A 13,647-nucleotide genomic window follows, 5' to 3' on the forward strand; every position below is an offset into this window, starting at 1 on the left:
TTAAGCTGAGTTTCAGTGGAGGGAAAAGCGTTAGTTCTGGTCGTCTCCTTCACTGGACTGCTTTTTGGAATTTCTTAGCAGAACTAGGCTCAAGTTGGTCGATCAATGTGAGGATCTGGTTGGGTTCCTTTTGACTGACATCTGTATTTGATTTGTGTTTGTGTTTCTATTGGTATTTAAACTACAGATCGTTGACTACGGTGTTGTCTTTGTCTCTTTGTGTTTTCAAAATGTGTGTTTTTCACTTTGGAGCCCCCCCATTAACGTGGTGTTTGCATACTGTGACTTTTACGTTTATAGGTGTATCTGTCAAACTCTGCACGAGAAGATCACCATCTTAGTGACTCATCAGTTGCAGTACCTAAAAGCTGCAAGTCAGATTCTGATATTGAAAGATGTAAGTAATTTCTCGACGTCTGTGGAACTTGCTAGCACTCAGGTGCGTTGCAGGTGAGACCTCCCGGCAGGTCTCTTCTCGCGTTTGTGCCAAACTCCCTCTCCTTCCTCCATTTTGCACCCCGTCCTGCCCAGAGCTGGCATTCCTGCCTTTAAGGATGAATCCAAAGACCTGTAGGAGTGGAACTGTTCCGTCCTAGGCCATATCACCCTAACGTATATAAAATTGCTACCTCAGAGTTCTAACCGTTTTAGTAAAATTGCTTAGGATAGTGATGCTGTTTTGTTTAGAACTCTTGTTTTCCTCTTCCACAATGTAAATCAAAGTGTGTTATTTGGAAATTAGGCTGAGACATGTTGGTGTCTATTTGTCTTCTGCACTTTAGCCAAAGAGCATCTTCCATTAGTGACGGAAGCGTGGTTGGAAAGCTCAGCGCTCCTGGTGGAGACACACACTCCTGGGTGTAGCCAGGTGGTAGCCTCCCGGCAGGGGTTCTGTGTGTGCCCAGTCCATGTGAGAGTCTGGGCGGCGATAAGTAAGACAAGTCCTTGCCATCATGGGGCTTCCATTCTTATGGGGATAGATGCAACGAAGGAGTTGGGGGGCGGCAGCGATGTCATGACTGCCTCCCCAGGGAGCTGGTGCCTCAGGGGACCGGAGTGACATGAAGATGCTGGCCATGCACTTACCTGGGGGAGAAGGGGTTGAGGCAGGGGGTCGAGCAGCAGGGTCCCAAGGAAGGAATTGACCTGGCATGTTGGGAGAATGTCTGGAAGGCTGTGTGTCTGAGACAGAGTAAGCGGGAGAGTGTGAGGGAGTTGGGCTCAGAGCAATGGGCAGCTGGCCCGGAAGTGAGTTGGAAACCATTGGACAGATCAGAGCAGAGGAGTGAGGTGGCCTGATACCTAGTTTGAAAAGATCCCTTTTGGGGCACCTGGGTGGCTCAGTCAGTTAAGCGTCCGACTTCGGCCCAGGTCGTGATCTCATGGTTCGTGAGTTCAAGCCCTGCATCAGGCTCTGTGCTGACAGCTCAGAGTCTGGAGCCTGCTTCGGATCTGTGTCTCCCTCTCTCTCTGCCCCTCCCCTGCTTGCACTCTGTTTCTCTCTGTCTCTCAAAAATGAATAAACATCAGAAAGCATTTTTTTGAAGATTTCTCTTGATGTTTGCCCATTTCTTCACTGGGTTATTTGTTTTTTTTGTGTGTGTTAAGTTTGGTAAGTTCTTTATAGATTTTGGACCCTAACATGTCATTTTCCAACATGTCATTTGTAAATATCTTCCCCCATTCTGTCAGTTGCCTTTTAGTTTTGTTGATTATTTCTGTCACTGTGCAGAAGCTTTTTATCTAGATGAGGTCCCAGTAGTTCATTTTTGCATTTATTTCCCTTGCCTCTGGAGATGTGCCAAGTAAGAAGTTGCCATGGCCGAGGTCAAAGAGGTTGTTGGTTGTTTTCTCCTGTGGGATTTTGATGGTTTTCTGTCTCACATTTAGGTCTTTCATCCACTTTGAATTTACTTTTGTATATGATGTAAGAAAGTGGTCCAGGTTGATTTTTCTGCATGTCATTGTCCAGTTTTTCGAGCACCATTTGCTGAAGAGACTGTCCTTTTTTTCATTGGGTACTTTTTTCTGCTTTGTTGAAGATTAGTTGATGATGTATTTGTGGGCTCATTTCTGGGTTCTCTATTCTTTTCTATTGATCTTTGTGTCTTGTTTTCTAATATCACACTGTCTTGATGATTACAGCTTTGTAATACAGGTTAAAGTCTAGAATTGTGATGCCTCCAGCTTTGGTTTTGTTTTTCAACATTACTTTGCCTATTTGTGGTCTTTTGTGGTCCCCTATAAATTTTAGGATTGTTAGTTATTGCTCTGTGAAGAATTCTGGTGTTAGTTTGATCTTTTTGCCGCTTTCAATGCCTGTGATAGTTACATCGGTGATCTCCATTCTTAGCACATGGTCACACATTTCTTTTTTGTTGTTGTTGTTAAGGATTATTTACTTATTTTGAGAGAGAGAGAGAGCGTGTGTGTGTGTGTGTGTGTGTGTGTGTGAGAGAGAGAGAGAGCGAGAGCGAGCGAGCAGGGGTGGGGAAGAGAAGGAGAGAGAGAATCCCAAGCAGGATCTGTGCTCTTAGAGTGGAGCCAGTTGCAGGCTTGATCGCACAAACTGTGAGATCATGTCCTGAGCCGAGATCAAGAGTCTGATGCTTAACCGACTGAGCCACCCAGGTGCCCCAAATTACACATTTCTTATACATACCCCAGCACCTCATGTAGGATTTGACTGAGAACGGGATGCTCCATTCTCTGTCCAGTTGAATTGAATGAGATGTTTGTCAACCAGAGTTCAGACTTAAAGGTAATTTCCTTATGAAAATTTTAATGTGAGACCAGTTAACTTTTTTTAATTGGATTAGATGAGTGTTATCAAATCTAAATGAACTCCTATCAAATTCTCTTGTTTTTATTTTAGGGCAAAATGGTACAAAAGGGGACTTACACTGAGTTTCTGAAATCCGGGGTAGATTTCGGTGCCCTCTTGAAGAAGGAGAATGAGGAGGCTGACCAGAGTCCAGCTCTAGGATCTCCCACTCTGAGGAATCGGAGCTTCTCTGAGTCTTCTGTTTGGTCTCAGCAATCTTCCAGACCCTCCCTGAAAGACGGCCATCCAGAGGGCCAGAATGTGAGTTCTCGTGCAGCACGCCCTGGTTCTGTTTGCTCCGCTCACGACACCTTCCATTGTCCCAGAGTAGATTCTAAGTTTCCGAGGCCTTGTTCCATGCAGTTGGTAGAATTGACACGGAATGAAAGGAGTAAGCCCGATCAGGGTTCTCCTTTGGGTGTTGGATGGGGGAGGCATTCACGGGGCTCAACAGTGGGTGAACTGCTGTAAATTCCTGAGTGTAGGTGGCTCACACTGCCGGGTAGAGCTCTTGAATTTACCGTAGATAAATCCTCCTTGCTCTGGCAGCCCCAGGCTTCCCTTTGCATCCAGACATTTAATTTGAAGAGCCCTCCAACTGCGTGCTGCCATGGTCCATGTTAAATCAGCTATTTGTCCTACGTGGTGGAATGTTCTGCTGCTGCATGTGACTGATGGTATTATTTTGCCCCATTGTCTGATGGTTGGCAAAGGATTTGGCACATAGCACTTTATAGTTAGCGCCCATCTTCCTTTCTTCCACTTCGAGTTTGAGAACCACATCTGATCCATCTTGGAAACCACAGGGGCCAGCATACAGCCAAGGATATCTTTGGCTTACGTGAGNAGAGAGAGAGAGCGAGAGAGAGAGAGAGCGAGAGCGAGCGAGCAGGGGTGGGGAAGAGAAGGAGAGAGAGAATCCCAAGCAGGATCTGTGCTCTTAGAGTGGAGCCAGTTGCAGGCTTGATCGCACAAACTGTGAGATCATGTCCTGAGCCGAGATCAAGAGTCTGATGCTTAACCGACTGAGCCACCCAGGTGCCCCAAATTACACATTTCTTATACATACCCCAGCACCTCATGTAGGATTTGACTGAGAACGGGATGCTCCATTCTCTGTCCAGTTGAATTGAATGAGATGTTTGTCAACCAGAGTTCAGACTTAATTGTAATTTCCTTATGAAAATTTAATGTGAGACCAGTTAACTTTTTTTAATTGGATTAGATGAGTGTTATCAAATCTAAATGAACTCCTATCAAATTCTCTTGTTTTTATTTTAGGGCAAAATGGTACAAAAGGGGACTTACACTGAGTTTCTGAAATCCGGGGTAGATTTCGGTGCCCTCTTGAAGAAGGAGAATGAGGAGGCTGACCAGAGTCCAGCTCTAGGATCTCCCACTCTGAGGAATCGGAGCTTCTCTGAGTCTTCTGTTTGGTCTCAGCAATCTTCCAGACCCTCCCTGAAAGACGGCCATCCAGAGGGCCAGAATGTGAGTTCTCGTGCAGCACGCCCTGGTTCTGTTTGCTCCGCTCACGACACCTTCCATTGTCCCAGAGTAGATTCTAAGTTTCCGAGGCCTTGTTCCATGCAGTTGGTAGAATTGACACGGAATGAAAGGAGTAAGCCCGATCAGGGTTCTCCTTTGGGTGTTGGATGGGGGAGGCATTCACGGGGCTCAACAGTGGGTGAACTGCTGTAAATTCCTGAGTGTAGGTGGCTCACACTGCCGGGTAGAGCTCTTGAATTTACCGTAGATAAATCCTCCTTGCTCTGGCAGCCCCAGGCCTCCCTTTGCATCCAGACATTTAATTTGAAGAGCCCTCCAACCGCGTGCTGCCATGGTCCATGTTAAATCAGCTATTTGTCCTACGTGGTGGAATGTTCTGCTGCTGCATGTGACTGATGGTATTATTTTGCCCCATTGTCTGATGGTTGGCAAAGGATTTGGCACATAGCACTTCATAGTTAGCGCCCATCTTCCTTTCTTCCGCTTCGAGTTTGAGAACCACATCTGATCCATCTTGGAAACCACAGGGGCCAGCATACAGCCAAGGATATCTTTGGCTTACGTGAGTCTACAGTGCATTCTGAGTTCTCCAGACAGAAGTGCAGAAATGTACTACATCTCCCTTAAAAATATGCACAGGTAGTTGTCAGTATCCAAACTCTCTCAGTCTAAGTCTAGGAGCCTGGGTGATTCTGGTAAGGATTTGGACTAGTCCCTCACATTCCAGACTGAGGAATCACTTTTTGGAATTCAGGAACCAAAAAGGTTCAGACCACGTGCTATCCGTTGCTATCCAAACTCTCGCCCTTGCTGTTTGAACTCTGTTTACTATATTTGGCTAATATTTTGAGCTCCTGCTGTGTTTTATGTTCCCATCATTGAGTGGCACGAATAATCTACAGTAATAGTTCTGTATCATCTAGTGTAGTACTGTGGAATAAGCTTCTGCATTTACACTTGAATTGGGTATGTTGTACATGGGCTGGAAATGTTGGTGTTCTGCCCTCAACAGAATCACGCAGTCGTGGGTCACATTGTACAAACAGTATTTCCTTTTTGCTGGTAGATTCCTAGACATGGGATGGCTGGGCCCAAGGGTGAACGCATATGTGGTTCAGCTAGGTATTTCTGTGCCCTTCTCCACAGGACATGTACCATTTTTCACTCCCAAGGTGTAGGATGTGTCTGTTTTTTCATGGCTTTGCCAATGGAGTGCATCATTGACCTTTGGAAATTTTGGAGTGTATTGTATAAAATTTCGCCTCTCATTGCTTTTTTTCCCCTTGCCAGACTGAGAATGTACAGGTTGCACTGGCAGAGGAGGGACGTTCAGAAGGAAAAGTTGGTCTTAAGGCCTACAAGAATTACCTCACAGCCGGTGCTCACTGGTTCACCATTGTTTTCCTTATTCTAGTAAACATCGCCTCTCAGGTAAGTAAGGGCATTCGTTTTGTCTTGTGATCTCAGCTTAACGTTCACAGGACGGCTTCTACTATATGTATTTACGCTGTTGTCACCATACCGCACAGTCCACTTGGATTCGCTTTGAAACATGCTATCTTGGGGAAGAAAATAACTTGACATTCACTGTGTGTGTGCTCCAGAGAGCTTCTGGAAGAAAAACGATGTCTGTCAAACATTTTAATTTTTTTTAAATGTTAGTTTATTTTTGGGAGAGAGAGAGAGAGAGAGACAGAGCTTGAGTGGAGGAGGGGCAGAGAGGGAGGGAGACACAGAATCTGAAGCAGGCTCCAGGCTCTGAGCTGTCAGCACAGAGCCCGATGCGGGGCTTGAACCCATGACCCCTGAGATCATGACCTGAGCTGAAGTCAGGTGCCTCACCGATTGAACCACCCAGGTGCCCCTGTCTTTCAAAGATTTTAAAATGTGACATGCACTTACTTGAGGTGTTGTTACCCGGGATGTGGGGTTTGGCTCAGGCCTGATCTGGAAGAACTGTGTGCGTTTTCCAGAACCTTCCGACAGTCCCTTCGGGGGAGTGAGAGAGTCGAAATGCTAGGTGATCCTTGATGTTTTTGTGTTTCCTCCTGATAGGTTGCCTACGTTCTTCAGGACTGGTGGCTCTCATACTGGTGAGTTGGCCAGTCTCGGTCTGATGTGAGGTGCCCCCACATCGGCAGGCGGTGTCTCTTCCCACAGAGTCCGGTGTATTGGGCCTCCTGTTCTAATAATCCCTTAGTTTCCCTACGGCAAAAGAGACTTTGAAGTTCTTGCTGGTGGAGTGTGACCCTCAGACGGTCTCTCCCCACGCCTGACCCTCAGCATCTGTACACAGACAGTTCTGAGCACTGAAAGTGTCACGATGCAAGTTGAATTTATATAAGGAGGATGCACACGGAGCCCTGCGTGCTTGGAATCCTTTCCCAGCATGAGGCACATCTCCCAAACTGAGGTTAAGTTTTTTCATTTTGTATTTATCTAAATTCTATCTATAGCTTAATATTTTCCCCCCCCCCCACCTTTTTCACAGGGCAAATGAACAAAGTGCCCTGAATGTCACAGTAGACGGAAAAGAAAATGTCACTGAGAAGCTCGATCTTCAGTGGTACTTGGGAATTTATTCAGGTAAAGTTTAATCGTTTGGTTTATTATCCGGGAGTCTGAGGTGCTTACAATGAGCCTGTGTGAGTAACTAGGGCTTCCAGGAGTAATTCAGTAATGTCTTAACAGATTAAGAGTCTGAGTCGCATTTACTCTGTGAATTAATTAGAATAATTATTTTCAAAATCTATCAGAAGAAAGAGGCTGAATGAAGACTCTTAATTTGCTCTGTACTGGATTTTGGAAGTTAAACCAGGATTGAGCATTCAGAAAATCAGCCACTGGAAATATGTGGCTATTGTCTCTTCTAATAGGTTGCTTTAGCTAAATCTTATATCATTATTTGGATGGGCGAGGGGATTAGAAACGGATCCCCACCCTGTGGTTCGGATTGTTCCAATTCTGTCTGAATAAACCCTGGCTTTTATTGAACTTGGATGAAATCCTCTGGCAGCGAGCTTTCCCCAAATAAAAGCATTAGTCCCTCACAGGTATGCAAAGCTCCCTTCCCCATACTGCTTGTCTCTTGGGCTTCACTAATGACTTAAGAGAGAAGCTGAGCAGGGAAAAAACCCAGTGTCTGGGAATTAGGGTTCCTTCTCTCTCTTACCTGGAGATCACAATGTTATCGCGTCCCCAACTGTGTGATTAATTTAACATTTGGCTTGCCAGACTAATATTAACACAGCGCTCTGCTTTCACGAGAGTGCTTAGAATATACATGGCATTACATACTTTTTAAAATAAAGTCTCATCTGAAATTTTAAATATTCTCACTGGAAACGCTCATACAAGCTCTCCGCAAAGATAGAGCGAGTGATCTTTGTGAAAACCTACTCACTGAAATGGGGTTATTTATTTCGTTGATCACTCGCTAAAGAACCCTAATACACGAGCTGTTTCCCTTCCACCCTGCTGGGCTGCGAGAGGCCTGGGGGGCTGGGGGGGGAAGGAGCCTTTGGGCCGCACAGTCACGCAGCAGGGGGCCTCAGGAAAACGCCTCTCCATGGCAGGTAGGGCTCTGAGCAGCTTGCAGAGCTGAGACAACAGTGTCGTGTCATCTGAGGGGGAAGAATGGACTTGGTGGAGTATTACTCACAGAAGTTACCCCCCAGCTCCCATCAGCAGTGGGAGTTCAGTAGTTGATAGGAAAGCGATGTTGACTTTTAAATCGATTGTGTTCATTTAAAAATGCGTTGTGTTTGTATAAAACGCCTGGTGCCAGAGATTAGTCGCTCACCGCGATTATTTCATGCTAACGTATAATTTGTATTTTCTTGTAATTCCACTGAGAGGTTTTCTACTTGCAACTTAATATGGTATTTTCATAGTCCTTAAAGCCACCTGGGCACTTTCTATAAGGAAATGGCCTGTCATTCCCCATTACCTGTTAATTCACATGCTGGCATGAGAGCATACCGCAGCTTTAGATTATGAGACGTATAAATAGAATAGCAAAACTTGAAACGTGGAGAAGGGAAGATAAACTAGTTTTTCTAATTATCTCTTTTTCTTCTGAGGTTTTAATAGAACTTGTAATTTAATCAGGAAAGCCTAGTAGGAAATTATCATTTACATCTGACTTTTTTTTTTTTTTACATACAGTTTGTATTTAATGAGAGAAAAATGAATGATATTCTTCTTTATAAAAGTATCTTGCAAATGCATTTCAGTCTTGTGTGTCTTAGGAAACAAAATCCAGAATATCTTCATGGAACTGCCTGCTGTGTTCTGGCTTCGCTGAAGAAAAGGCGGAGACGTTGTGCCCTGAGCAGTGTTTCTTTATTTCAGGTTTAACTGTGGCTACCGTCCTTTTCGGCATAGCGAGATCTCTGTTGGTGTTCTACGTCCTTGTTAACTCCTCACAAGCTCTGCACAACAGAATGTTTGAGTCCATTCTGAGAGCTCCAGTGTTGTTCTTTGACAGAAACCCGATAGGTAAGTCAGACACCAGTTTCTCCATGAATCTGCCTCGTGGACACTGTGTCCGATCAGGTTTCAACATTTGAGAAGGGAGGAGACGCTTGGAAGAAATCCCTGTGAGCGTGCATTCATTTTCCCCAAAAAGCGTCACTGACCGTTTTCTCCTACCTGACGAAATCTGAATATGGGCGCATATGAGCTTTTTTTTTTTTTAATTTTTAAATGTTTTTATTTATTTTTGAGAGAGAGAGAGACCAACGCTAGCGGGGGAAGGGCTGAGAGAGAGGGAGACACAGAATCTGAAGCAGGCTCCAGGTTCTGAGCCATCAGCACAGAGCCCGATGCGGAGCTCGAACTTGTGAACCACAAGATTATGACCTGAACCAAAGTCGGACGCTTACCCGACTGAGCCACCCTGGCGCCCCAGGTGCATATACACTTCTGTGTCAGTTTACGTGTGTGTGGAAAACAAACGGGTGTTCACTTTGCAGAGCAGTTTAGGAATCCGTCCGTCGTGGGGCACACGAGACACCCTTCGTTGGGCGCAGGCGCGTTTCAGTGCTCTTGACCAGTTGCCAGAGTGTTGGTTGCATGTGTGTGGCCTTAAACTAGGTCATCCTGGACTTGCAGGTTTTCCTAAAATTGTAGTGAGAAATTAGTTAAAACCCCAGGTTGAAGTGCACACTTCCTCTTCCATAAAAGCTCTTTGCTGTAGCTTCAACGTGGACATTTGTCTCCCGGTTGGAGGCTTTGTGGCAGGCCGCTCGGAGTTCCGCGGTGAGTTCCTTGACATGGGCGCCCCTGGAGGGTGTCCAAGGAGTGGCTGCCCCCACCCTGAGGCCCCTGACATGTGTTGGTTCTGAAGGTCGCCCCCCAACCTGGGTCCCTGTGCGCAGTTAGTTCATCAGCCGGTGCTCCCACTGCTCAGGCCCAGGGCTGCTTTGTTGATGCAGGTCATTGATGGGCCCAGGCAGGGAGGGAGGTGGGGAGAGCACCGGAGAAGATGTGGCCCGGCTCTTCGCCAGCTGCGGGACCCAGGCCAGAGTGTGTAGATGCGCCCGGCCAGGCGACTCTCCAAGCAGCATGTGTCGTTTAAAGTGAGGCCTGTGGCTTGGCTGCCTGGTTTCAGACCTGGTGCTAGCTGCTGATTATGATAGCTGGTACGGCTCTGTGAGTACTTGGGTGCTAGTTACTTAATTTCTCTGTGTCTCCGTGTTCTTATCTGTAAAATGGGGATCCTCTTGATACCTCCCGAATCAAGATATTGTGGGAATAAAGCAGATCAGTACATTCACAGAGCCTAGAGCAGCACCACGGTCAGCACCAAATGACTCCTGGCCACAGTGACAAGGCGCCTCGGAGTTTCCTCACCTGTGTACACGGCGCCTCGGAGCTTCCTCACCTGTGAAATGGAAATGACGGCTGCCCTTCCTGCTTCACAAGGCTGAGGATGAAATAAGACTGCTCTGGAAGGCGGTTTGTGCTGTCTATTCCGCATGTTCGTTTGGTGCAGTCCGGGCGCAGAGCACAGAAATGGTGACCCGCCGAGACCCTGACACATCAGTAGTCTTGTTACAGCCACGCTCAGGAGCAGATTTCAGGGCGGACGCATCTGACGGTGGCAAGTTGCTGCACTTTGCCAGTTAATTTCAAAACTACGGTGATAAAGTTGGGAGCATTAAGTGGGACTGCATTTCTGTTATCACAGCCTCTGAATGCTTGTGGCCACAGTTAACCAGGCTCTTCCTGCCCAGGACCTGTAGGCTTTTCCACATGCTGATTGATTTATTATTCAAGGATTTGGGACCGAGTCTAAATCTTCAACGTCGCTAATCTTAGAACCGCACACTGGTGTTTATCTTGCCCCCCTCCTCCTGTATCTGTTAACAGGGCTTCTTTCCTTCAAGAAAATAGAAACCCAAATAAGTACTACAAAGATAGGCCCTGTTTGCCCAGAATGTTCAGGGGCCATGAATTATTTACTCTTTTTAGTAGTAGATTAAAAAAAATTTTTTTTAATTATAAAAGTATTTAAATGTAGACTTTAAATTTCTGTGTGGATATCATTTTTATAGTTTTTAAACCAATGAGAAGAGCAAACCAAAGCTGTGCTTCATTGGGGACGTCATAGATTGGATATATTTTAATGGTTCTATAATATTAAAACAACAGTTCCTCTCTACAGTGGANGGAGGAGAGGAGCAGAGAGACAGAGAGGGAGAGAGAATTCCAAGCAGGCTCGCACTGTCAGCTAAGAGCCCAACACAAGCTTCGAACTCATGAACCGTGAGATCATGACCTGAGCCAAGACCAGGAGTCAGAGGCTCAACCGACTGAGCAAACCAGGCGCCCCTAGGCATGCTTGATTTTTAAGTGCTGTTAAATATCCACGTGAGTAAAATGTATGCAAGTGTCCAGTGATCCCACCCCGAGTTACGGAGTGTCTTCCGAGCAGCACCGAGAAATCAGGAAGCACGTTGTTCTCTTCTCGGTACTCTGTTAACCAGAGCACCTTCTCAGGGAGATGTCAGTAAGTTTCCTAAGTGTTCCTGATCCTGACAGCATCTCAGAGTGTGGAAAACAGAGGACGGGAAGGACGGGAAGGGTGTAGTTTCAGTAAATGAGGCCCCGGGTGGCGACGGTGTCTGCACGCACCATAGCCTGGCTTGGATTCACGGATGTCTGCCTGGCTTCCCTTCCGTAGCCACCTTCGGTTCCCGCTTGTGCCGGAGTATTCTCAGTGTACCCGACCGGGATGGTGCAAATGTCTCCTCGCGTTTATGTGTTCGTGGGCGTTCCCACCCTGGATGGGCTGATTCCATTTTCGTGCTGCTGCCGTTGTGTTCATCAGTGGGAGATCCTTCAGGCTTGTGCCGAGAACCAGGCCCTCAGCGCTGGGTCCTGGAACACTGGCTGTGCCCCCACCCCCAGCCTGAAACCCCCAGGTTCGCTGGCTTGGATTTAGGGAGAAGGACAAGGTGAACCTGGACAGGGTGTGTTTCTTCTCGGTAGCCAAGTCTCTCCGGCCGCTCTTTAACCACTGCAGAGCTCAGGAGGCCGCCTGCCTCCAAGCTTCACGACCAAGTTTCTCTTCGTTTTGATCCTGTGTATGGTTGCATGGAGTTTACTTAGCTTATTCGCTCGTGTAATGCAGTATTTTTTTTTTACCCACTGATCTTTTCATAACCCAATCAGTCTTAAAGTGTTTGGGTGAAATTTCAGTCAGCTGAGTGTGTTGTCTTAGAAGAGCAGAAGATACTTTTCTTCCCCTCTTTACCTTCCTCCCTCCATGTTTACCCCTCCCTCCTCAGCGTATTTTGGTGACGGTATTGCGTGTCTGTTGAAGGGCCACGTGTTTTCTGCTGCCCTGGCGTTTCCCACACGTGCCGATTGCAGCGTGAGTTGAGTGGTGCTTGTTGGGACGTGGTCTGCGCGTGTCCCTGTGCCGAGGGCCGCACCTGCCTTTCCCCTGATCAACATTTGCCTTCCGTCCTCTCCGTTCTGTCAGATCTTAATACGCAGGTAATACAGGAAAGCACTTCAGAGATGAGAAGATTATTCCTATGTTCAGCGTAAACCGTGCTTTCCTGAATTCGTTTTGTTTTTTATGTCTGGCACAAGAGGGCAGCATGATCTATATTATTTCAGGGATGTAACGTAAGGGCACCTTATTGCAAAAACCTTTTTTTTTTTAATTTAAAGCTTAGAAATTCCTTTTTTTTTTTTTTTTTTAGTAGCTTGAGTCTTTGTGTTTTATGGTATCAGTGCAGAATTTTAAATCATTGCTGTGGTGTATTGTTTGAAACAGTAGACTCTTTATTAAAGAATTATTCACAGGGTTGTCCTAGAATATCTGGTGTTTCAAACACACAAGGTCGTTTGGATTTCTGACCTGGAACGGGCAGCCACTGACATCCTGACCACATATATTTTACTTCCTGTGGGCAGAATACGACCGCCTGTATGACCTGAGTCAAACATGAGTTTGGGGGAAAATATGACCGGGCAGTTTCTTCAGTTCCCTTCCGTGCGAGCACAGTCAGTAAAGACGGTTTATCCTTATCAAGTCTCCAGAATATTTCCCTTTGGTTTGGAGACCAGATGAGTGGATAGGTGTCCTGTTTCTTCATGGCTAATAAAGGTGCCCCGGCACTCGGGTGAGTGAACTGACTGCAATGGATTCCAGATAAATAATTTGTTTATTTGCTTTCAGTGTGTTAATTTGGCTTTAAGGAAGTGGGCCGCTGGTGTCAGGAGATGTTGGCGTCTGTTTATTCTCTCAGGGAAGTGCAAAGTTAATACTGGGTTGTGGCCTTTGTGTTCATCTCACGTGACTGTGTACTCCGCAGTGGTGTGTGTTCACTTATTTAGGCATCCAGTATAAGAGAAGTCCAAATGCAGGTCATTATTTTTTCCTTACAGATTAAGTTCAGGCCAGAGTGCTATAAAAGGAGAAAAGCAAATGAACTAACCTCTTCTTTTGTCAGTTTTATTTTTCTGGTGGAAGTTGCTTGTGCTCATGAAGGTATGGACCTGAGAGATAGATTTGTGTACCCTGGAGGTCAAAAGTCTAGAATTGCTCAAAGGAGTTAGGGTTTCTAACTTGACTGCATGTGGATGCCCTCGTGAATCTAAACTCTCCTGAGCTGGGATATGCATGGGTAAGGAGCTGAGGGCTGTGGAGTTTTGAAGTATTGTTTTGTTTCTTGAACCTTGAAAGGGCCTCCTTAGCATCCCCTATACGTTGTTAATAAATCACTCGTGGAGAAGTAAAACGTGAACTGAAAGCGCCACGGTGAGCCTTTTGGAGAATCCAAAAACCTTGCTGT

General features: G+C 46.1%; 1 protein-coding gene across 1 annotated transcript in view; it reads left to right on the top strand.

Moving 5' to 3' along the window:
- The window catches only part of LOC144244759 (ATP-binding cassette sub-family C member 4-like), a 156,432-nt gene that overhangs the window by 15,461 nt on the left and 127,324 nt on the right, over positions 1–13,647 (top strand). The window contains exons 6-10 of the mRNA XM_077780094.1: positions 2,876–3,085; positions 5,624–5,764; positions 6,389–6,426; positions 6,825–6,919; positions 8,687–8,833. Of these exons, the coding sequence (XP_077636220.1) occupies positions 2,876–3,085; positions 5,624–5,764; positions 6,389–6,426; positions 6,825–6,919; positions 8,687–8,833 (631 nt within the window). The remainder of the gene's footprint in view (positions 1–2,875; positions 3,086–5,623; positions 5,765–6,388; positions 6,427–6,824; positions 6,920–8,686; positions 8,834–13,647) is intronic.

This window comes from Crocuta crocuta, unplaced genomic scaffold (assembly GCF_008692635.1).
Source record: "Crocuta crocuta isolate KB4526 unplaced genomic scaffold, BGI_CrCroc_1.0 scaffold188, whole genome shotgun sequence".
Classification (NCBI taxonomy): domain Eukaryota; kingdom Metazoa; phylum Chordata; class Mammalia; order Carnivora; family Hyaenidae; genus Crocuta; species Crocuta crocuta.